Source organism: Onthophagus taurus, chromosome 1, assembly GCF_036711975.1.
Source record: "Onthophagus taurus isolate NC chromosome 1, IU_Otau_3.0, whole genome shotgun sequence".
Classification (NCBI taxonomy): domain Eukaryota; kingdom Metazoa; phylum Arthropoda; class Insecta; order Coleoptera; family Scarabaeidae; genus Onthophagus; species Onthophagus taurus.
Window position 1 is genome coordinate 40,269,163 of NC_091966.1, and position 20,739 is coordinate 40,289,901.

The 20,739-nt window shown below is 30.2% G+C and overlaps 4 protein-coding genes and 1 long non-coding RNA gene across 8 annotated transcripts; 3 read left to right on the forward strand and 2 right to left on the reverse strand.

Moving 5' to 3' along the window:
* Positions 1-169: 169 nt before the first annotated feature.
* On the reverse strand, positions 170-6,889 carry LOC111428301 (phosphoribosyl pyrophosphate synthetase). Of its 2 annotated transcripts, XM_023063767.2 has the most exons (6): positions 6,761-6,889; positions 3,480-3,687; positions 3,138-3,321; positions 2,871-2,927; positions 643-1,200; positions 170-584 (listed from the first exon to the last, which is right to left on the reverse strand). In XM_023063767.2, the coding sequence occupies exons 1-6, from the start codon at positions 6,807-6,809 to the stop codon at positions 492-494; spliced, it is 1,149 nt and encodes a 382-aa protein (XP_022919535.1). In that variant the 5' UTR covers positions 6,810-6,889; the 3' UTR covers positions 170-491. The 2 variants fall into 2 exon arrangements, with proteins under 2 accessions (XP_022919535.1, XP_022919545.1); XM_023063777.2 differs by lacking the exon at positions 2,871-2,927.
* LOC111428321 (uncharacterized) lies at positions 3,669-5,395 on the forward strand. 3 transcript variants are annotated; one of them, XR_002708052.2, is made up of 3 exons: positions 3,669-4,421; positions 4,641-4,837; positions 4,895-5,395. It is a non-coding gene; the product is annotated as an uncharacterized lncRNA (long non-coding RNA). The 3 variants fall into 3 exon arrangements; XR_011642375.1 differs by having other exon boundaries at positions 3,669-4,376; XR_011642374.1 differs by lacking the exon at positions 3,669-4,421 and adding an exon at positions 4,446-4,582.
* On the forward strand, positions 6,198-11,940 carry LOC111428311 (ubiquitin conjugating enzyme 4). The gene is made up of 5 exons (XM_023063789.2): positions 6,198-6,622; positions 6,993-7,145; positions 11,254-11,336; positions 11,399-11,562; positions 11,617-11,940. The coding sequence occupies exons 1-5, from the start codon at positions 6,560-6,562 to the stop codon at positions 11,751-11,753; spliced, it is 600 nt and encodes a 199-aa protein (XP_022919557.1). The 5' UTR covers positions 6,198-6,559; the 3' UTR covers positions 11,754-11,940.
* Positions 11,941-12,210: 270 nt separating this feature from the next.
* On the forward strand, positions 12,211-13,012 carry LOC111428506 (uncharacterized protein C16orf52 homolog A). The gene is made up of 3 exons (XM_023064055.2): positions 12,211-12,393; positions 12,446-12,658; positions 12,718-13,012. Exons 1-3 carry the CDS (start codon positions 12,291-12,293, stop codon positions 12,903-12,905), a joined length of 504 nt encoding a protein of 167 aa, XP_022919823.1. The 5' UTR covers positions 12,211-12,290; the 3' UTR covers positions 12,906-13,012.
* Positions 13,013-15,664: 2,652 nt separating this feature from the next.
* Positions 15,665-20,484, reverse strand: LOC111428376 (Helicase with zinc finger). The gene is made up of 2 exons (XM_023063872.2): positions 20,005-20,484; positions 15,665-19,955 (listed from the first exon to the last, which is right to left on the reverse strand). Exons 1-2 carry the CDS (start codon positions 20,285-20,287, stop codon positions 15,862-15,864), a joined length of 4,377 nt encoding a protein of 1,458 aa, XP_022919640.1. The 5' UTR covers positions 20,288-20,484; the 3' UTR covers positions 15,665-15,861.
* Positions 20,485-20,739: the final 255 nt, after the last annotated feature.

Below are 20,739 nucleotides of genomic sequence, written 5' to 3' on the forward strand. Positions count from 1 at the left end.
AGTTAGAAACTGGAAGGCCAAGGCACGCGATAGAAGAAAGTGGAAGCTGATCCTAACAACAGGCCAAGACTCACCAGGGGTTGTGATACCAATGACGATAATTTTGACATGACAGCTGTCAAAAAGGATTTTTGACTAACAATAAGTTTAAATATAAAAAATCAATAAATCTCATTTAGTATCGAAACGTTCTTTATTTTATTCTCCTAACATACAAATATATTCGGACATTCTCCAAGACTCACCAAAAAACGCCAAATTTATTTAGAATTAACCTCTAAAAGAAAATAATAAATTTATTTTAAAAAACTTCACGTTAAAAAGAAATATGGCAACCATGCATTTAATAATTTCAAACATAATTAACCTAGAGATTCTCTAAATAAAAAGAAAAAAATTAACAAAAAAAAAGTAATTACATGTAATCACTGCGAAATAATGAAAAAATTATATTACAATTACATTATTAAAAATGAAACTTGCAAAAATGTTCAATAAGGAACATTGGAGAATAAATATGAGACTGATTCACCGTTATGTGTGCGTCTCACTGCTTCCGCAAACATCATAGAAACATCAATACACTAAAAAAGAAACAAAAATTTAATTCAACTTATAACAATAATCAAAAACTGTTTTAACCTGTATTTTCGGACATTCTTTCATGTGTCCATCTTGAGGAATGGTATTAGTAACAACAACAGCTTCAAAACAAGCATTATTAATCCTAGAAATAGCCGGCCCAGAGAAGATTCCATGTGTTAAAATCGCGTAAACCTTCGTAGCCCCAGCTTCCATCAATTTCTCAGCTGCATGACAAATCGTTCCACAAGTATCAGCCATATCATCCACCAAAATCGCCACTCTATCCTTCACATCACCAACAAGCACCATCGACGCGACTTCGTTCGCTTTCTTTCGTTCTTTATGAATCAAAGCGAACTCCACATTCAATCGATCCGCTATCGATGTCACTCGTTTCGCGCCCCCAGCATCCGGCGAAACGATGATGCTGTTGCGCCACTCCACGATGTTCTCTTTGATCCATTTCAAAACGGCCGGTTCGGCGTAAAGATTATCAACGGGGATATCGAAGAATCCTTGAATTTGAGAAGCGTGGAGATCCATTGTTATTATATGATCGGCTCCGGCTACCGAAAGCATGTTAGCTACGAGTTTTGCCGAAATTGGAGCTCGACTCTAATTGTTAAAATATAAAAAAAATTATTTTTATTGTTTATATTTGTGTTGAGATGATTGATTTTGATGAAGAAGCCAAACTAGACAAATACAAGACATTCAATTGCGGACGTTATAAAGCAAATGTGTTGTTTGTGATTCAATGATCAATTAATTTAAGTTATAATGTAACATAACCTCATTTCATGTTTGTTTACATTGACATAACCTCAAATGTCAAATAAGCTCCATCTATTTTGTATTATTGCCGATCGGTTTGGGTATTTTGCATTAAAATAAAGTAAGTACTACTTGTTGTGTCCGGTTTTAATGTTCATATTCATTGAAAATTAATCTTGCGACCTGTTTGAATACGATTTTTGCTCTCAATTGTGAATAAAATGGTCTTTGGTGTAGTTTTCAAACAGTATAGGTAATCAAGACACCCACTTTTGCTCTTCTAAGTGCAATAAATCTAAGTACCATTCTTGAATAAATCGTGATTAATTTTTCGGTGGGTGTTCGAATGCGGATTTGGATATTGTAGTTTTGACAGATGTTAAAAGCAAACAATGGGTTTCTATGGTAACCAATGAGAAATCTCGTTTATGGTTACAAAATAATTAAAATTTGTACATTTAAGTCTTTTTTCTTAAAATTTTCAGTATGTAACCATATCAATATTTAATTTTCATCATTACTTCTAGAAAAAATGTTCTTTCATAAATGAATGGTTCCATTTAAAAGAAATGTCGCTAACGTCATTAAAATTATTTTTCTTGTCGTTTAAATGCTATGTTCATGTTATTGAATTACAATAAAATTTGATTCCATTCACAAAATTGTTAACAGAAAAAAAATTCCACTTCATATCAATACTGATTATATATAGAATGGTACAATGTAATATATCCAAAAAATAGAACAATTTAAAACATGGGTATTAAATTGCATTGAAATCTAGCCAACTTCATGTCAATTTACATTGGAGGAAATTGTCATATAAATACGTCAAATTTTACAGTTTTATTAAATTTAAGGTAATTGTAATGATTAGTTTATATTATTATTAAATTAAGTTTAAAAACTGAAAAATTATTTAAAACTTTACTTTAAAATTTATAGCAATATTTAAAAAGAATAAAGAAAAATATTTAAGTTTTTTTGAGGTTAAATATGTCAACGTCAATTTTGGAAAATTTGAGGTTAATTGAAATAATTCTCAGCAAATCGTATTAAAACAGATCAAATTTCTTGCAAATTCAACAAATTAATTCGTTAGCATAATTTTCTACGTAAACAAATTTTGTAAGAAACTAACTCATAAAATTATTTTTAATTATTTTTTGAAATCAATGACCAAAGGTCAAAAAGAATCATTCCTTATCTGTTTGTGTTTGAGAGACATTGCCTAAGAGATATTGTATTTTCGTCAGAATTATGAAAACAACAAATTTATTATTGAAACGTGATGAATTCGTATCGGAGTTTTATGAATACTTGTGTAAATTGTATTGCCTAACAAAAAGCGCACAAAACAATGATAATTTTTTAGTTAGTTTGGATGAGATTATTAATTTTTGTTTTGATTCAATCTGAAATCTAAACCCACTAAACCTATTTTTTATTTTAACAAAATAAAAAATTATATAAAAGCGATCCCTATACATTCAGCAATGAATAAGTTTTACCCTGAATTTCCACTCGGTGTTTTTCCATTTTGCCATTAACTTTTCACTACTGTCTGTCTAGAATCACATAGTTACAACATAAATTAATATTTAATTTCATTATTTATATTTCTATTAATTTCGGTGAAAATGATGTGGTTTTCAAGATAAAAATAAAAAGAATAAGCCAAAAAGTGCACATAAAGAGAAAAAAGAAAAATAGAAAGGAAGATATCACGTACGGTTAAAAAGCGTGATAACAGGGCTAATTTGTTGTGGGATACAAACCTTGTCCTTTTTGTCTTGTCTTGCATAAGGAAAGCAAGGAATGACAGCAGTTACGCGACTTGCAGAAGCAATTTTGCATGCATTTATCATAATTAAAAGTTCCATAAGATTATCGTTTATTTCTCCGCTTCCTGATTGAACGATATAAACATCTTCTCCTCTTACAGATTCTCCAATTTCCACACTGTAAAAAAAAAATAACAAAAATCAATTCATCAAATTGAAGTTAATTGCTGAGGTTAAAAAGATATATTTATTCTTTTAATTTAAAACAACGTGTTCGTTTTCGACAATTCGTTTAGGGGAATTTAATGTGTAAAAGAAACAACTAAAAAAACTTACCATGTTTCTAAATTACTGAACTTTTTCGTAACAACTTTACCAAGATCGATACCAAGACGATCGACGATCCTCTGCGCGAGATCCGGATGAGACGTACCGCTAAAGACTTTGATGTTGGGCATTCTGCTGTGGAGTATCACACTGGGCTTTTCGAGTTTTGCCCGAACCAAACTTTTAGCACGCACCGGTTGAGAGAACGAGGGCATCACTGCAAAACCGACCAATAGGGATATTTGTTTACAGCTAAGTAGAGTGGGAATGAGGCGGAAATAAAATTAATATCGATTAATTTTATTTTGTGAATTAAACGTACAATTAAAGTTCACTAAAAAGATGATTTTTAATCGCACGATTAGTGTAACATCAACGTTAAAACCGGAAAATTAGCAAAAAACTTTTCTTTGTGAATTGATGAAAATAAGTTGGCAAACATGGTTAGGGACTTTAAATTTAATTAATTAATTTAATAAATTTCTTTTAATATTTAGAGTATCAAAAGAATTGAGTCGAATAAAAATTTATTAATTTAATAAATTAAAAAGACTTCTAATATGTTTTTATATGTATATAGACATATCTATATTTTAACAGTTATTTTTACAACTTACCGGTAGCGTCATCTATGGATTAAAGGTTCTGATTATTTAAAATTAATATTTTTAAGAAATAAAACATTTATGGATAAATTTTAAGAACAAAATCGACTTTTTTTAATAATTAGGGAGTCTTGCCCCTAAGAATAGTTGTACCTTAGGATTAGGTACACTTTAATTTAAAATTTAAATTTACGGTGGCGGCCTCTAGCAGACGTCAAAAAACGATATGGTGCTCTTCAGAAATTTGTTTATAAAAGATTTAACATATAAAAATGATATTTTTCACGTTTTACAAGATTAAGTGAATAAAACGATACATTTCCATGAATTATCCATCTTAGTATTAGTTAATTATCGAATTTTCATTTATAATTTTTGATTTTAACGAAATTTAAAACATAACCTTACTTTTAAAACTACATTAACATATTTCTTTCTAAATTTATTTATAAAATAATACTTTATTTGTGCGTTTTTAATTTCTAAAAGTTATGTAATAACGTAGTTGTAAATTTAAAATAACGTTATGTTTTACTAAAACATTAAGCAATCTTTTAATTTTTAGATGCGAAATCACTTAAATTGGCTGTAAAGTCTTGGAGAAAAAAGGGATGCATCTTTTACTGAAATATTCAAATTAGAATGGAAGAAAAGTAAATTATATAAAGAACTGTGCTTATCTCCATCATGAAGTTTGATGCTTATGATTTTGCAAAATCCAATAATAAATGAATTCCAACATCATGGGGAGAGAAAAGAGGGGTAGGAAATATATAACTGTGCTGTTTTTGAGCACGTCATTCCGACTTTACGTTACAGAAAGCTGAAGAAACAAGTCTAGCTCAAGAAACTGCCTTCAAAGGAACCAAATTGGAAAAATTTTAATAATTGTGTTCTGTAGGATGAATTTCAAAGCCAATAAGTTGAAAGAGCCTTCACCAGACTCGATCATCTATTTCATAGAATCATTAAACCGCCTAAACTTAACTCTGTTTTGTTGCTACTCAACAATGTCAAAGTTGGAATTGTAATGTTAATTATCTACACAAACAGTTTGCATAAAATGAAGCTGTTAAATCATGTTTCCGGCTATTTACATTTACATCTGTGCCTGCTGGGAGGCCAATAATAATATTTGATGTTGCTAAACTAATAGGAAAAGTATTTCCCAGTGTTACTTCTGCAATCATTTTAAACGATTTCAAATTTAATAGAAAATATGCATTGGACTGTGATATCTTTCACGATTATGACTTTCTTTCATTAAATGTTAAATTATATGTATTTAAATTCAAAAATAAACAATATGAAACATTTTAACAGTTAAAGTGGCGCCATCTGTTGGTTGAAATACAAGTCATGCGATTTTCACGAAATATTCAAGAAAGATTAAAAAATAACTCAAAAAGCATCTTCTTTGTAGCATATGTATAGCTAATACTATATTAAAGTGAAGCTAAAAGTCAAAAATTCATTTTAATAGTAATTTCGTATTAATAAAATTTTGACACGTACCTGTCAGATATGACAGATTAAAAATCAATTTTTGTTTACAGAGAGAATTAAAAAAATAAATTTAAACTTAAAAAACGTCTAAAATTGCACGAGATACACAATAAATAAGTATTGTTAAAAGTTATTGTAATATGTTTAACAAAAATTAAATTTTCTTAATATTATGATAGCTATTTCAACTAGTGCCATCTATTGATTGAAATAAGATATAATTTTTTTTTAATTAATAATACTTATTTAAAATAAATCGTTGATAATAATGGTTAATACTTACAACCTATTATCGTATATTAATTCTTTATTTAGGATTATTGTAATAAAAAAAATTTTTAATAAAATTTTTAAAAATGAAATCAAAATGGATGAAGATTACTGTTGAAGTAGCACCACCTATTGGTGCTAAAACTAACGTATATATTTCATTAAATTTAAGAAATTTGAATTAACTTATTGCATTCTTAAAAAAGTTAATTCAAACAATTTATTAACAAAACCCAAAGTAATTTCGCGCCTTTTCATTATCTTATATCACGTCATAAGAACTTAAATGATTATCTTTGTTAACTCGACCAATAGGGACATTTGTTTACGACTTTGCAGAGTGGGAATTAGGCATATTCAGTTCGGCGTTGATTAGTTTTAATTCACCGAACGATTAAAATTCGTTAAAACAAACGGTTTTTGATCGAATATATTATTGAAAATATTCTATTTCGGATTGAAATGTGAAAAAATCGAATTTTTTGCAAGTCACCAGAATCTACGTAAAAGTGGGTTGGCTAACTTGATCAAAAAAAATAAACCTTTCAACTTTTCACGTCAGATAACTTCACTGTAAATTACAAAGTGTGAAAGTCAGTCAGTTAAAAAAAAATTTCATTTCTTTCCAAAAACATTAGACGCCCATTCAAAATCCATTTCGCGCCCTCACGTCTTTTATGTTATGATAGCTCAATTATAACAACCGTAATGGCCAACATCGCTGCGCAAAGAATCCAACGTGAGTTTAAAGAGGTTATTAAAAGTGAAGAGGTAAGAATCGCAATCATTTCGCACTAATATTAACCCTAAAGTTGTATTGAAAAAGTCCCGCACAACTTAAATTTTAATCCATAAAAGTATAAAAAAAACATAACCTTACTTTAATAACACGAAAATTTTTTCTCTTACCCTCGCCGTCTTCTTCTCCTCCTTCACCTTTTTCTTCGTTTTTCGACATTATTGTGCGTTTTCAACACAAACTAACACAATTAAAAACATTTTATTGATTAATCTTGCTTTCAATCACCAGTATTGAAATGTGTGTGTGTTGGTAAAAACTGAAAGAGGTTATCACAATTGTTAACCTCCCTTTTTTGTTTTTTTTTTTAATAACAAAAATATTTTGTTTCCTTGTTTTTAGGTTGCAAAATGCGCCATTAAAGTTGAACCGGTCAATAATAGTTACACTGAGTTGAAAGGTGAAATTGCCGGACCACCAGATACACCTTACGAGGGTGGTAATTTTATATTGGAAATAAAAATACCTGAAACATATCCGTTTAATCCACCGAAAGTAAGTATACATTTTATATTTACGTTAATTATTTGTTTGTTTTAGGTAGAGACGTTTTTAATGAAAATTTCTGATTGATTTTTGATAAGTCATGTCAATGTCAATTAAATTTTTTATTTTATGATTTTGACAAATTTGGAAATATGTGAACTTTCGAAATAATGTTACATAACTGATAGATTTTTGAGTAGCTTATTTTAATCTTGTTAGGCGGTTAAATTAAAAAATCAATATATTAAGTCAAAGAAAACTTTTTAGAGAATCAATAGGAAATTGAGGTTAGGTTAACATTTAAATTTTTAAAAATTAGGTTAATTTTTTTTTTTAATTTCAAGGAATTATTTCCAAATTATTTATTCTTGTTGGGTATAATTAAATTAGGTAATAATTTTTTACATTAGAAGAATCTTTAGATAAATTATGATTTTGACAGTTGAGGTTAGGTTCGTTTAAAATTTAAAAATAGTTATTTTATCACTATCACTTAAAATCCCTTAAAAATGATTGTTATATTTTATAAATAAGGTTGATTTTTTTTTAAATAGCACGGTCTTTAATGAATTACCTCCAAATTGATTTAATTGTTGCCATTTTAACAGTTGTGTGTATTCAAAAGGAATATTAAAGTGCGTCAATTTATAATTTGAGTAAACAAGCCTTCAAGGACACCTCTAGAAAATCCGTATTTTGCATCACTGGAGATATAAGGAAAGCTTTATGAGCTAAAAATCGACATTGAATTGAATCTATGTGGTTAGAAGAACACATGGAGTTACTAAATCTCACAGCATAGGAACAATCATGGGCGTAGAATCCCACTTATGCATCAATATCTTAATCTATGTTCTCAAAGGTTTTTCTAGTAATTGTTTAAATTGCGTCTCTTTGTTTAGAAGAGCTAAAGTGTTATGTTATTTAATGAGAAATCAACTTAATCACTATTAGATTTGGAATCATCATTGGTGATCAGCTTACTCAGATGGGAAGCCACCAAACCGGCTGTTCATATCTGATTAAAGAAAAACTCTGAGGTTCATTAGATGAAAATAAGATGAATTGAGGTAGTACTATAGCTGATCCACATATATTCACCAGTGATTCTCTATCTTTGAGTTCCGCGATGTATTATTGGATAGATTTCGATTAATTAAATCAAGATTTAGGTAATTTTTGGTTCAAAAAGTATTTTTAACCAATCAGTTGTTACAGGCTCATGGAGAACATCTCAGCTTCTTAGAAATTCCAGTTCATTTGGTCTAGTGTTGGATCTGATTATTCTTACTTCATTTCTTTATAAGACCTAAAACCTAAATGGTCAAATTACTACTTTCTTCTTAGAATCTTGCTGTTTCTTGCTCCACTTATATGTTGTATTACCTGTCAGTTTACTTTGGACTTATGACACCTCAAACCTATTCTTCTATAGTTTCAATAAAGTTTTAAACGTGTATATTAATATTTAGTGCTGTGTATAGTTCAGTTCTTCCAGATAATGTCTTGAAATTCCATACTTTCAGCATTTTAACTGGTCAGAGTCTTTAAACCAGAGCAGGCCACTGAATCATAATGACATAGCTGCATCTAATCTCAACGCTAGTTGATTTAAGCAAATTGTGACATGGATTGATTCAAACAGAAGCATTTCTTAGTTAATCTGGATTCCTCAAACATCCTTTCAGACACCAAAAACCAATACGCTGCTGGTACTGTCTCGATTGATTCTGAATGTTCATCTTCATCATTTATGCTCCAGTCTCTTTTTGGCTTGTAGGTGTTTCAGCTCTCTTTTTTTAGAGCTTTATAACCACCATGAGACCTAGACATTGGAACAACAAAAATTTTGTCCCAAATATCCCAAATATGAATGATTGTGGCTTTCTTGAGAGTGTGCTCGCAGATCTTTCGCACGTTCTCATCTTCTTCTTCCAGCACTACAGTCTTCTGTGGACTTCATAATACCTGTGGACTTCCTGTTTCATACACCTTTGTCTTCTTCTAACTCTTTATCCTTGTGGTGTCCATTTCATAATTCCCTTCACTCTCTAAGAATTAATTGCTGTGGATTCCAAATATATGAAGTGATTTGACGCTCTTCATCGGGGTCTTGTGGATTCCATGTTTGTTATTTATGAGTCCAGCCCGTTCTCATGGCGTTGTTTATAATCTCTTCAAGGGCGATTTTCTGAATCATCAATGATTTTCAAGTCATGTCTATCTCTTCAATCTATTCCCTCCAGAACATGGCAGTGTTACCAGCGACAGACAATTTCAACTGCTATTTTGATTGATGATTACTAGAGATTAAAATTGATGTAGTTTTAGGAAATTGAGGTAGTGGTAGATACTCATCGTCGCTCTAAGAATTGTTCGATGACGTAGTAGTTTGGCATATTAACTTCAACTACTACCAAGTCAAAGAAGTTAAATTAATATCTGAAATCACCTCATTATCGGGTACTAAATTAGCTTCGAATAAGTTGGAATATAGGTTCTCTACATCGGTGAAGTTGGTGTTATATCTGTTTCTAACAGCGAGCTTCTAAATAGGAATTTATACGCTTGTGGCGTTTGGACATGTCTAGAAATCTAATCTAGAGACCTCAGCTATCTCCATGTTTTTTTGAGCTAGAATATGTTGTTCACAAATCCGATTAATAAGAAGCAGTTCTCGTCTTCATTAAGTTTCGATTACGCTGACGACGTCTTATTTCGAATAAACCAGTTTTTGAATAACATCCAGATTTAAATCACCATTTTGTTCTGCAAATAGACACTAACTAGACTTGAAGAAGGAACATTACTGCTTCTGAAGCCGACAACGATCAAAAATGCCTATTTGAATGACCCTGTTTTGTAAGATATCGAAAGTCTATTAATGCCATATGGCCCTTAAATTCGAAACAGCGACTGCTTATTGACTAATAGAGATGTCGTCGTTCCGGATAACGCTGTGCGTAAACTCGACTTGCCAAAAAACAGTTTTTTGACATTCCCCTAATATAAAAATCATATCTACGAGCTCTTCTTTGTTGTACTGCATAGCAAAAAATAATATTGGCGTGTAAATAGCTTAAACAATTAGTACTGCGAAGGTAACAATGTTTAAAACATTTATGATAATATGATTTCTTAGTCAATTGTTTTTTATAGCCACGATGGATTTTTATTAATTAAAATTGCCGTTGGAATAGATGAAATACGAGTTTTCAGCGAATAACATTTTAAATGTCAGGAATTGTGATGGGGTTGTTATTACAAAATATTTTTGTTTTTTAATTCTGCATCAATTTACATAAAAATATGTAGGGGGTCCAATTTAAAATAAGAAAGATAAAATGCTTTAAAGTTTGAAAGTTTCAACACTAGATTTTGGCCACCCTGTATAATTTTGAATCAATTGAACTTGGTTAACGAATCCACTAGACCTTACTTAATAAGTTTGACATGAAACTTTATTAATGAGGCGCTGTAGATATATCGTGCCATTTAAAAAAATATATCATCATGGCGTCACACTTTTTTGGGACACCTGTATAATCAATAATAATTTCCTGAAATGCGGCCTGAGATACAGTATAAGCCTGCAAAATATTAAACTCCTAACTTAATTGATAACTGAGCTACAGAAGACGGGAGCTGAACTGAAGGACCCTGTATAATCTAATATTCGTATATTTAACCTTTCAACTACATCAATAAAAATATTCAACAATCTAGCACTTAATGACAATTAGAACTAGAACTAACACTAGACCTAGAACTAGAAGTATCGGGTTTAGCCGTGAGTCTAGTGTTAGTTCTAGTTTTACACTATCACTAAAACTAACACAATATCTAGAACTAGAATCATTCGTCCAGTGATTGTGCTACTATTTGTTCTAGATTTAGTTTGATCAAAATCTTTTACAATTATGATAAAAAACAATTTTAAATTGTCTTAGAAAATGAAGTTTAGACGAAAGCGAAATAAAAATTAGTTTAAAAATTGAAGTACAAAAATAAATTTTCTAAATATAAATTTGTAAAAATAACTTTTAAATACACAAAAGAATTCTAGAGATTTTTTTTTTCAACATAATGATTAATGATGTAACTTTTCTATTTCCAGGTTCGGTTCATTACAAAAATATGGCACCCCAATATCAGTTCTGTAACGGGAGCGATTTGTTTGGATATATTAAAAGATCAATGGTAACATTTTCCAAGTTAAAATAAAAAAACAATTATTTGGTTAAATATTTCTTTTTTTCTAGGGCAGCTGCAATGACGTTAAGAACAGTTTTATTATCATTACAAGCACTACTTTCAGCGGCGGAACCAGATGATCCACAAGATGCTGTTGTTGCGCGACAATTTAAAGAGGATTTGGATATGTTTCAAAGAACAGCTAGTCACTGGACGAACGTTTATGCGGGGGGTAAATTTAAATTTGAATTAATCTTTATATTTTAATTATTTTTTAATTTTTTAGGTCCACAAGAAAATCCAGAATTTGATGATAAAATTAAACGGTTACAAGATATGGGTGTTGATGAACATCAAGCAAGAGTTGCACTGTCATCCTACAATTGGAACCTAGAACGAGCGACAGAACAGTTGTTTAGTTAGTAAAGGATACTTTATATACTACAGACGAGGTTGCCATTGCGCTGATATTTGTAAAGACAGAACGACGACATTAGAATTATTCGATTTATTAAAACAAATGAGAACAAGCGGACTCGGAAGTGTATATAAAGCTTTTTATTACTTAGGATTTTTTTTTCTTTTTTGAAATAAAGGACTGTTTGTATAACCTTGGACATTTTTCATTTTTTAAACAGGATAATCTACAATTTCTGTTTCTTCCAGATCTTTGCTGTATTTTTAATCTTTTTAAAGCAATTGTTGGTATTAAAGATACATTTCTTATGAGAGTTTGTGATATTACTAAAATATAGATTACTTGAAAGACATTTTTTGTTTTAATTAGTCCCAAAGTAATTAATAAATTAAAATCCAACTTTAATTATTAAACAATTTGAAAATTACTCCATCTTTTACCCAATATCTAAACTAATTCCTTAGCGGAGTTACGAACCAAATTTATTCATGTTTATTTTCATTACTTTATGTTTTTAATACAAGCTTGTAAAGAAGATATTCATGGATAAATTAACAGTAGTATCTGGTACTTTATTCCTTGCAGCAGATGTATTTGCCATTGTTAGTTTGGCGATGCCAGATTGGATTATAACGGAGAGTGGAGGTTAGATTCTTACAACTTCATGTTTTAATCACTAAAAGTTACTGTGTTTTAGGTAATACTCGATTGGGATTAATGTGGACTTGTATGACAGTTCATGATCGTACACCAGTATGTTTTACACCCGATTTACAACCTGAGTGGTTGCTAGCTTTAGTGTGTATATTCGTTGGGTGCATTTGTATTACAACCACAATTATATTACTTGCTTCTTCACACTGGGATAGAAACGTTGTACCTTATGCAAGATGGGTTGGATTTACAGCCAGTATGCAAAGAAAAACAATATTAGCAACTTACACAGTATTATATTAACTTTCTTTTTAGTGGTTTTATTTTGTCTCGCTGCTGTAATATTTCCAATGGGTTTCCATGTACATGAAATTGGCGGGCAACCTTATCAATTACCAAATAGTCATCAAGTTGGTATTTCTTACATTTTATTTGTTTTAGCTTTATGGATAACGGTTATTTCGGAATTATTCGCTGGTAAAGTTTGTTTACCACATTTTTAATTTTTTTTTATTCTCAAGTTGTTTAAACGGTATTAGGTCTGGTATATGATAAATATTTAGTAAGTATTAAAAGATACTTTGAGATTAGTATTAAACATGATTTAATATATTAACCCATATTAAATTATTTTAAAAAATTTATATTAAATGTAACAATTCTTATATCTTGAATATTAAATGTAACTGTGATAAGTAAAATGTTTATTTAAATAAAAAACTAATAAAATATGGTTATTTTGTTTTCTTCCAATAGAACAATTTTTGATAAAGAATAAATTTTGTGTTGGATATTTGGAAGATTTTAGTCTACTTATGTAGGTGCATATCCTATACTAAAATTATAGTAGACAATCCATATATACCAGATAAATCACCTTTTTTTAACAGTTAGCTTACAAACATGTAACTAGGAAATGAAGGGACAATATTCATCGAATTATTGAAACTTTTTAAGAGCTTTGCAAAACATTATAATAATGATGTGAAAGAATAGATTTTTAGTTGTAATGTGATAAAGCAATCAGTATATTATTCCTATAAATAAGATCAATATGAATTTTTAAAAGTTATCATTTTACTTTAAGTAGGTAAATGTCAAGTCATGACAGTTCTCAATTTTTGAAATTTTCTCTAAAATTTAATTATTTTCATAGAGATATCTTTCAATACGTTTAAATTATAGACTTTTAGCTTTAATTTTATATAAAAATTATTATATAATTCCTTTAAATAAATGTCAAAAAATATATATGTAAAATCTTTAAATGTCAAATTATGACAGTTCTTTAATTTTGAAATTTTCTCTAAAATTTAATCATTTTCATAGAGATATCTTTCAATATGCTTAAATTATGAACTTTTAGCTTTAATTTGATATAACAATTATGATATAATACCTACAAATAAAGACAAGATGAATTTTTGAATATTATCATTTTTCTTTAAATGTCAAATTGTGACATTAGCTTTTTATTTTTGAAATTTTCTCTAAAATTTAATCATTTTCATAGAGATATTTTTTAGTATTTTTAAATTATAGACTTTTAGCTTTAATTTGATATAACAATTATTATATAATACCTATAAATAAAGACAAGATGAATTTTTGAATATTATCATTTTTCTTTATAAGTCAAGTTGTGAAATTAGCGTCTTATTTTTGAAATTTTCTTTAAAATTTAATTATTTTCATAGAGATATCTTTCAATACTCTTAAATTATAGACTTTTAGCTTTAATTTGATATAAAAATTATTATATAATTCTTTTAAATAAATGTAAAAAAATAAATAAAATCTTTAAATGTCAAATTATGACAGTTCTTTATTTTTGAAGTTTTCTTTAAAATGTAATCATTTTCATAGAGATATCTTTCAATAAGCTTAAATTATAGACTTTTAGCTTTAATTTGCTATAAAAATTATTATATAATTCCTTTAAATAAGGCCAAAATGATTGTTTTTTAAATATCATTTTTCTTTAAATGTCAAATTATGACATTTCTGTATTTTTGAAATTTTCTCTTAATTTTAATCATTTTTATAGAGATATCTTTCAATATGTTTAAATTATAGACTTTTAGCTTTAATTTGATATAACAATTATTATATAATACCTATAAATAAAGACAAGATGATTTTTGAAAATTATCATTTTTCTTTAAATGTCAAATTGTGACAGTTCTTTATTTTTGAAATTTTCTCTTAATTTTAATCATTTTCACAGAGATATCTTTCAATATGCTTAAATTATGAACTTTTAGCTTTAATTTGATATAAATGTCATCACTTAATTTCTAAAAATAAGATCATGATGATTGTGATAAGTTTTCCCTAATTGTTAGATTAAAGAAAAGGTAATCTTCAATTTTCTCCAAAACTTCATCATTTACACATTGATATCTTTCAGTATTTTTAAATTATAAACTTTTAGCTTTAATTTTATGTAACAATTATTATATAACACCTAGGTATAAATAAAGACTAGATGAATTTCTGAAAATTATCATTTTTCTTTAAATGTCAAATTGTGACAGTTCTTTATTTTTGCAATTTTCTCTTAATTTTAATCATTTTCACAGAGATATCTTTCAATATGCTTAAATTATGAACTTTTAGCTTTAATTTGATATAAATGTCATCACTTAATTTCTAAAAATAAGATCATGATGATTGTGATAAGTTTTCCCTAATTGTTAGATTAAAGAAAAGGTAATCTTCAATTTTCTCCAAAACTTCATCATTTACACATTGATATCTTTCAGTATTTTTAAATTATAGACTTTTAGCTTTAATTTTATGTAACAATTATTATATAATACCTAGGTATAAATAAAGACTAGATAAATTTCTGAAAATTATCATTTTTCTTTAAATGTCAAATTGTGACAGTTCTTTATTTTTGAAATTTTCTCTTAATTTTAATCATTTTCATAGAGATATCTTTCAATATGTTTAAATTATAGACTTTTAGCTTTAATTTAATATAAATGCTATCACTTAATACCTACAAATAAGATCAGGATTATTGTTTTAATTTTTCTCTAATTTTTAGGTTATGACAAAAAGTAACCTCCAATTTTCTCCAAAACTTCATCATTTACATACAAATTTCTTTCAATATTCTTAGATTATAGACATTTAGCTTTGACATAAACATTACTATATAACGCTTATTATATAAATCAACTCAAAATGATCATTTACATTATTTCTTAAACTAATACTTTAATCTTAATTCGAAATAAAACTTCTTTGTAAATAAACTACATCGATTTATTACAGAAACTTTTATTTATGTACACATACACTTTTTTTTAAATCTCTATAAAAGACTTACAATCCACAGGGAAAAAGATTTAAAACTAATATTAAGACTTATCACTAAAAAATCTAAATATATTATATTAAAAAAAATCTATATACAAATCCGTTTAAAAAGTTGTTAAACATCTAAATCTATACAAAATACTGGTAAAGTCTAGAATCATTTTCCGAATTATCCGGCTTTAAATTATTTATCAACTCCAAAGGTGTGACCGGCTTAGACTTTTTCAAAACGCTAGCATAACTTTTATTCTCCAAACTAGCGGTCGTCTCCCCTAAACTTAAATTCGAAAATTTTTCATCCAACTTATTACTGGGACTCGAATTCGACACTCCCCTTTGATACAAAGGAGTCGATTTCGGTTGAGTCCCATTTTCCATCAAAAAAACCGAATCGTTCATATTGATTCGAGTCCAATTATCTTGACCACTCAAATTGTGCTCACCTATATTATGACAAACCCCATTTACGTTCGAATTAGTCGGCGTCAAACTCAATCGATCCCTTTTCGTCGTTAAATGAATCAAACATTCGAATTTTTTCGCCGCTTCAATCCCTTTAGTATTTAATAAATAACGAAACCAACTTTCTTGGACTTTATAATTTTGGGTGATCATATCAGCGAGTGTCATATTCGGCGGTAAGAGATTTACGCATTCATTTAGGGTCGAATTTTGCATCGATTCGGGGAAATGAACGTTCCCTAAGAATTGAATCATCCCCTTTTCTTCTTGGTTCATATTAATTAAGGGTTGTTTTGATTGAATTATTTGTATGTTTTCGTTTGTTGGGATTATTTTATTAATCGGTGGCTGTTGTTGTGGGGGTAAAATCGGGGGGAATAAGTTTGTGTTTTGAATAAACGGGGGTGGGGGGTTGTATTTGGGGAAATAATTTGAGTTAATTATGTAAGTGGGTCTTGGAATTAACGGGGGTATTCTGGGGACGTGGATGAATTGGGGGAGGGTGTTAAAATGGGTTGGGGGTGGAATTTGGTAAAAAACTGGACGTGGTTGAGATTGTTGCGGTGGGGGTTGTGTTGATGATGAAATTGTGGGTGAAGCTGGGGTTTTTATCATTTCGACGTTTGCGGGCCAAACGAAATTTGGGGAAACTTTCGAGTTAATGATGTAAGCCTCCATTAAGTGTTTTCTTGGTACGAATTCAGGGGCTAGAGGGTTTAATCCGTAATTCTTTTTTAATTCGACCCCGTCTAGTTGATTCCGCAATTGGGACCAACTTATCCCGAATAAGCTGTGATTTTTTTCGCAAATTTCTAAAAATCGCTCCCAAACTTTGCTACACCTCCCGATTGTGCATAAAGAAACGGGATCTCCGACCACAACAACCAAACTTTGCGCCCTCGTAACAGCCGTGTTTAATAATTTTGAGTTGGATAAGAACCCGTATTCTAATTCGTCGTTATTTTTTTGTTGACACGTTCTTCTTGTGCGAACGGTCGATAAAAAAACGGCCCGAAATTGTTTTCCTTGCACGTTTAGGACTCGCTCAACCGAAATTCCGTGCATTTTTCTTTTCCGCAATTCGGTTCTAATCCGAAATACTTGATCCGAATATGGGCTCATGATCCCTATTGAGTGCTCGTTGAATTTGCCCCAATTTTCCGGCCAAACGTTTCTTAACTCGGTTACTCGTTCGACGAGCTCATAAACTTCTGAGTTGTTATAAAAAGCGGTTGAGTTTTGATCTTGAACGTCTTCGCCTCGAGTTGTGTAAAAAGTTAGGGGGTAATAATTTTCATGACTCGGTTGTTTCCCACAAGCGACTAATCTTTGATCGTAAAAACTCTCTGAGGTGAAATCAATAATCGCTTTGTGAGCCCGATAATTCTCCGATAATAAGATTTTGCACGGAAAATTCGTTGGGTAATGATCGTATAACCTCTCCAACAAAGAAACGTGGAACTTTCTTTCTTTCGCGATTTTTGAGTAAACCTCGGGACTCAATTGCATGTGATCTCCGGCTAAAACAATCCTCGTATTTTCATTCGCTAAAGCAAGAGGCATAATCGACTCGCATTCGATAGCTTGCGCCGCTTCGTCTAATAAAATGTGGGTGAAAAATCCTTTGGGTAACCCAATCGTCGTTAAATACATCGAAATCGACAACGTAACAACAATAATCCGATGATTTTTAATCTCATCAATTGTAGGTAATCGAAAATTTTTCTTCGACGAATTCGAACCATCCCCATCAATCAAACAGTACTTTTGAACGGTGTCGTGAACGGTGGCAACCCACCGTTTTTGGTAATAAATCCTTAAAGGGGTCGCCTCTGGGTGCCCCGATTTAACATATGGATCTAAATAATCTTTTATGTATAAATCAGCCGCGCTGTTTGAGTGGGTACAAATTAAAATTCGATTAAAAGGCGTCGAAAGCAAATGCTTAATCGCTTGAGCCAGCGTAAAAGTTTTTCCTGTTCCAAACGGGCCAATTATTAAAATCGGGGGTAATTTAACGTAAAGCGGTGTTGATATCGCGATTATAGCCTCGCGTTGTTTCACGTTTAACCGCGTATCCATCCCTTCGTTCCATTGCAACCCCGGACTCCACGGTATTTCGGGCTGTACGAAAACGTCGGGGTAAATTAATTTAAAATCGTTTAATTTATCGACGGCGTAATGCCACTCGCAGTAAGGGATTCGATTTAATTGAAATTGTATTTGAGCGGGGAATAAATAATTAATGTTTAAGTTTAAATCTAAAACGGCTTTCGCCGAAATTCGTAAATAAATTACATTTTTTCCTTTATCTTCGATCAAACACTCGTAAACGGTTAAATTATTGAACTCATCTCCATCAGGGGCTAATAAAACACTCGTACAATTACTTAAAATTAATCTCCCGTGGGGTGTATCCTCCGACAAATCAGTCCCCAACTTAATCAAAGCAAACAACTCGCCGTTATTAGAATATTTAGCGGTACTCGAGCTATTCGAGTAAGTTAAAACGTAACTTTGAGCGATTGTTAGCTTGGTTTTTAAGTTATACATCGAAATCTGCTCGTTGCGAGCCAATTCCTCCAAAAATAATAATTCGTGCATTCGCGTTTTATAATTGTGCCTACTTAAATGTTTTTCTATGATCGTGCTTTGAGATAAAACGAAAGTTTCGGGGTTCGGGTTTGGGTACATGGCTTGTAACGTTTTAATCCAAGGGTCGGTTGTTGTTAAAACGGAATTAAACGGGATAATATTACAATTCGACGAGTTCCAACGATTCCCATTCGAGAGAATTATCTCCTTTTTAATATCGTTAATCTTTTCTAAATCCATAATTGGTACGACGTCGACGCAAACGTGTTTTACAAGAACCGGGTGTGATCCGAAATTAAATACAATGCTTTGGCGAAACGTTCCGAAAATGTTTGTGTGGAAATTAATGGTTATGTTGTATTCTTGGTTTGATAAAACTTGATTTTGGTGGTTTTCGTTAATTAAGGTGGTCCATTCTTGTTTGTTATCGGCGACGAGTTCTACAAATTGATTATTAATTAAATCTTTATAAATAATTGAGGCTATTTCGAAATGATTTCTATAAGTATCTTGCAATAAAGCGACACTTTTTAATTTAAACGCACTTTGAATTGCAAATTTCCAACTATGGCAAGTATTTTTCGTCGGTATACTTATCGTTAAATCCGATAAACAAGAACATATAACGTAATCTAAATTTTCTTTCATAATTTCCTCAGGATTCGAAGATTGCAACCATTGTTCTAATAACTCCTCAGTGTACGATTTACCATACAACTCCTTTTCGTAAGCCCTTTGCATTTTCATTAATCGATATTGAAACCGTTCCTTCCATTCATTTAATTCCCCAGCTCCGTGAGCCTCCGTACAATGCACTCCATATCTACAATTATTATTCTCCAAAAAACTTTCGCATAAAACGTAATGATCCCCGTTATAACCACGCGGAGGGGGCCTAAAATGCCAATCTCTCCCTTCATCCGACATAACCGCCATTTGATGGGCCTCACTTTGACAATGGAGTCGTAATTCTATTTGATCATTAAATGTAGAGTTGCAATAAATACATCTAGGACGATTTAAATTTTCCTGTACAAATCCGTTCATCGAGGATCTTGATAAATTATGACTTTGATTATAAAAATTACTACAAAGTTGTGATAAACATTTAGAGGATTCTCTTGCTTTATTCTTCGAGGTCCATTCTTGAACTATTAATTCCGCTTCTACAAAAAATCAAATTTAAAATAATTCTTTAAAAGTCGCAATTTTTACCTTGATGCCTTTGAAGTGACAACAACGAATAAACCAAACGTTGTCGCACCTTAAATTCGATACGCTCGTTCTCCTCACCAACTCCAAGTAGTTCTAAAATGGCACGAGAGTCGTTTATAACCCCTTCGTGTTGCCCAAGCTCCGAAAGACACCCCATTCGCATGTAAATATAAAACAGGAATTGCTGCTTATCCAAACCGGGGCTATGTAATAGTTTTGTGTAAATTTCTAACGCTGGGCCCCATTGTTTATTATCTACAAAGTCGCTTGCCTCTTTATCCATATCAATTCTTTTAATAAGAAAGTCTGTTAGAAACCATCATAATTAGTGGATTAGACGATGACTAAATTTCGGTGTTTATCTTTTATAACCGTTTAGTATTTAAATATAATGTTCTTTTTATCGGTTATTTGTTGTTGATATGAAAAAACATAATAAACTTGACGTATGGGTTGTTGAAAATATTTGGAAAGTTTTTTTTCCATGGGGAGTATGGGGATTTTAGTTTTTTGGTTACTTTAAATGTCATTAAAAGTTTCACTTTCACTCAATAGATGTCATTTATTATAAAAATATCATTAAATTAATTAAAAATTAAAATAATCAAAAAAATGAGGAAAAAGTTTTTTTAAGATGTTAATTAAATCTAAACAAAATAGATATATTTTTTAATTGATTATTTTAATAGGATTATTTCAAATTTTACGTTTTGAGGTTATGTTTTTTAATAGAAC

Excerpts from the sequence above, each read along its gene's own strand:
- LOC111428311 (XM_023063789.2), top strand. The coding sequence starts at position 6,560 with ATGGCCAACATCGCTGCGCAAAGAATCCAACGTGAGTTTAAAGAGGTT. Across the intron at positions 11,337-11,398 it reads GATATATTAAAAGATCAATG|GGCAGCTGCAATGACGTTAA; the intron begins GTAACATTTTCC and ends CTTTTTTTCTAG. Across the intron at positions 11,563-11,616 it reads GACGAACGTTTATGCGGGGG|GTCCACAAGAAAATCCAGAA; the intron begins GTAAATTTAAAT and ends TTAATTTTTTAG.
- LOC111428301 (XM_023063767.2), bottom strand. The coding sequence starts at position 6,809 with ATGTCGAAAAACGAAGAAAAAGGTGAAGGAGGAGAAGAAGACGGCGAG. Across the intron at positions 3,322-3,479 it reads TTCAGTAATTTAGAAACATG|TGTGGAAATTGGAGAATCTG; the intron begins GTAAGTTTTTTT and ends TTTTTTTTACAG. Across the intron at positions 585-642 it reads AAGAATGTCCGAAAATACAG|TGTATTGATGTTTCTATGAT; the intron begins GTTAAAACAGTT and ends TTTCTTTTTTAG.
- LOC111428506 (XM_023064055.2), top strand. The coding sequence starts at position 12,291 with ATGGATAAATTAACAGTAGTATCTGGTACTTTATTCCTTGCAGCAGAT. Across the intron at positions 12,394-12,445 it reads GATTATAACGGAGAGTGGAG|GTAATACTCGATTGGGATTA; the intron begins GTTAGATTCTTA and ends ACTGTGTTTTAG. Across the intron at positions 12,659-12,717 it reads ATGGGTTGGATTTACAGCCA|TGGTTTTATTTTGTCTCGCT; the intron begins GTATGCAAAGAA and ends CTTTCTTTTTAG.
- LOC111428376 (XM_023063872.2), bottom strand. The coding sequence starts at position 20,287 with ATGGATAAAGAGGCAAGCGACTTTGTAGATAATAAACAATGGGGCCCA. Across the intron at positions 19,956-20,004 it reads GTCACTTCAAAGGCATCAAG|AAGCGGAATTAATAGTTCAA; the intron begins GTAAAAATTGCG and ends GATTTTTTGTAG.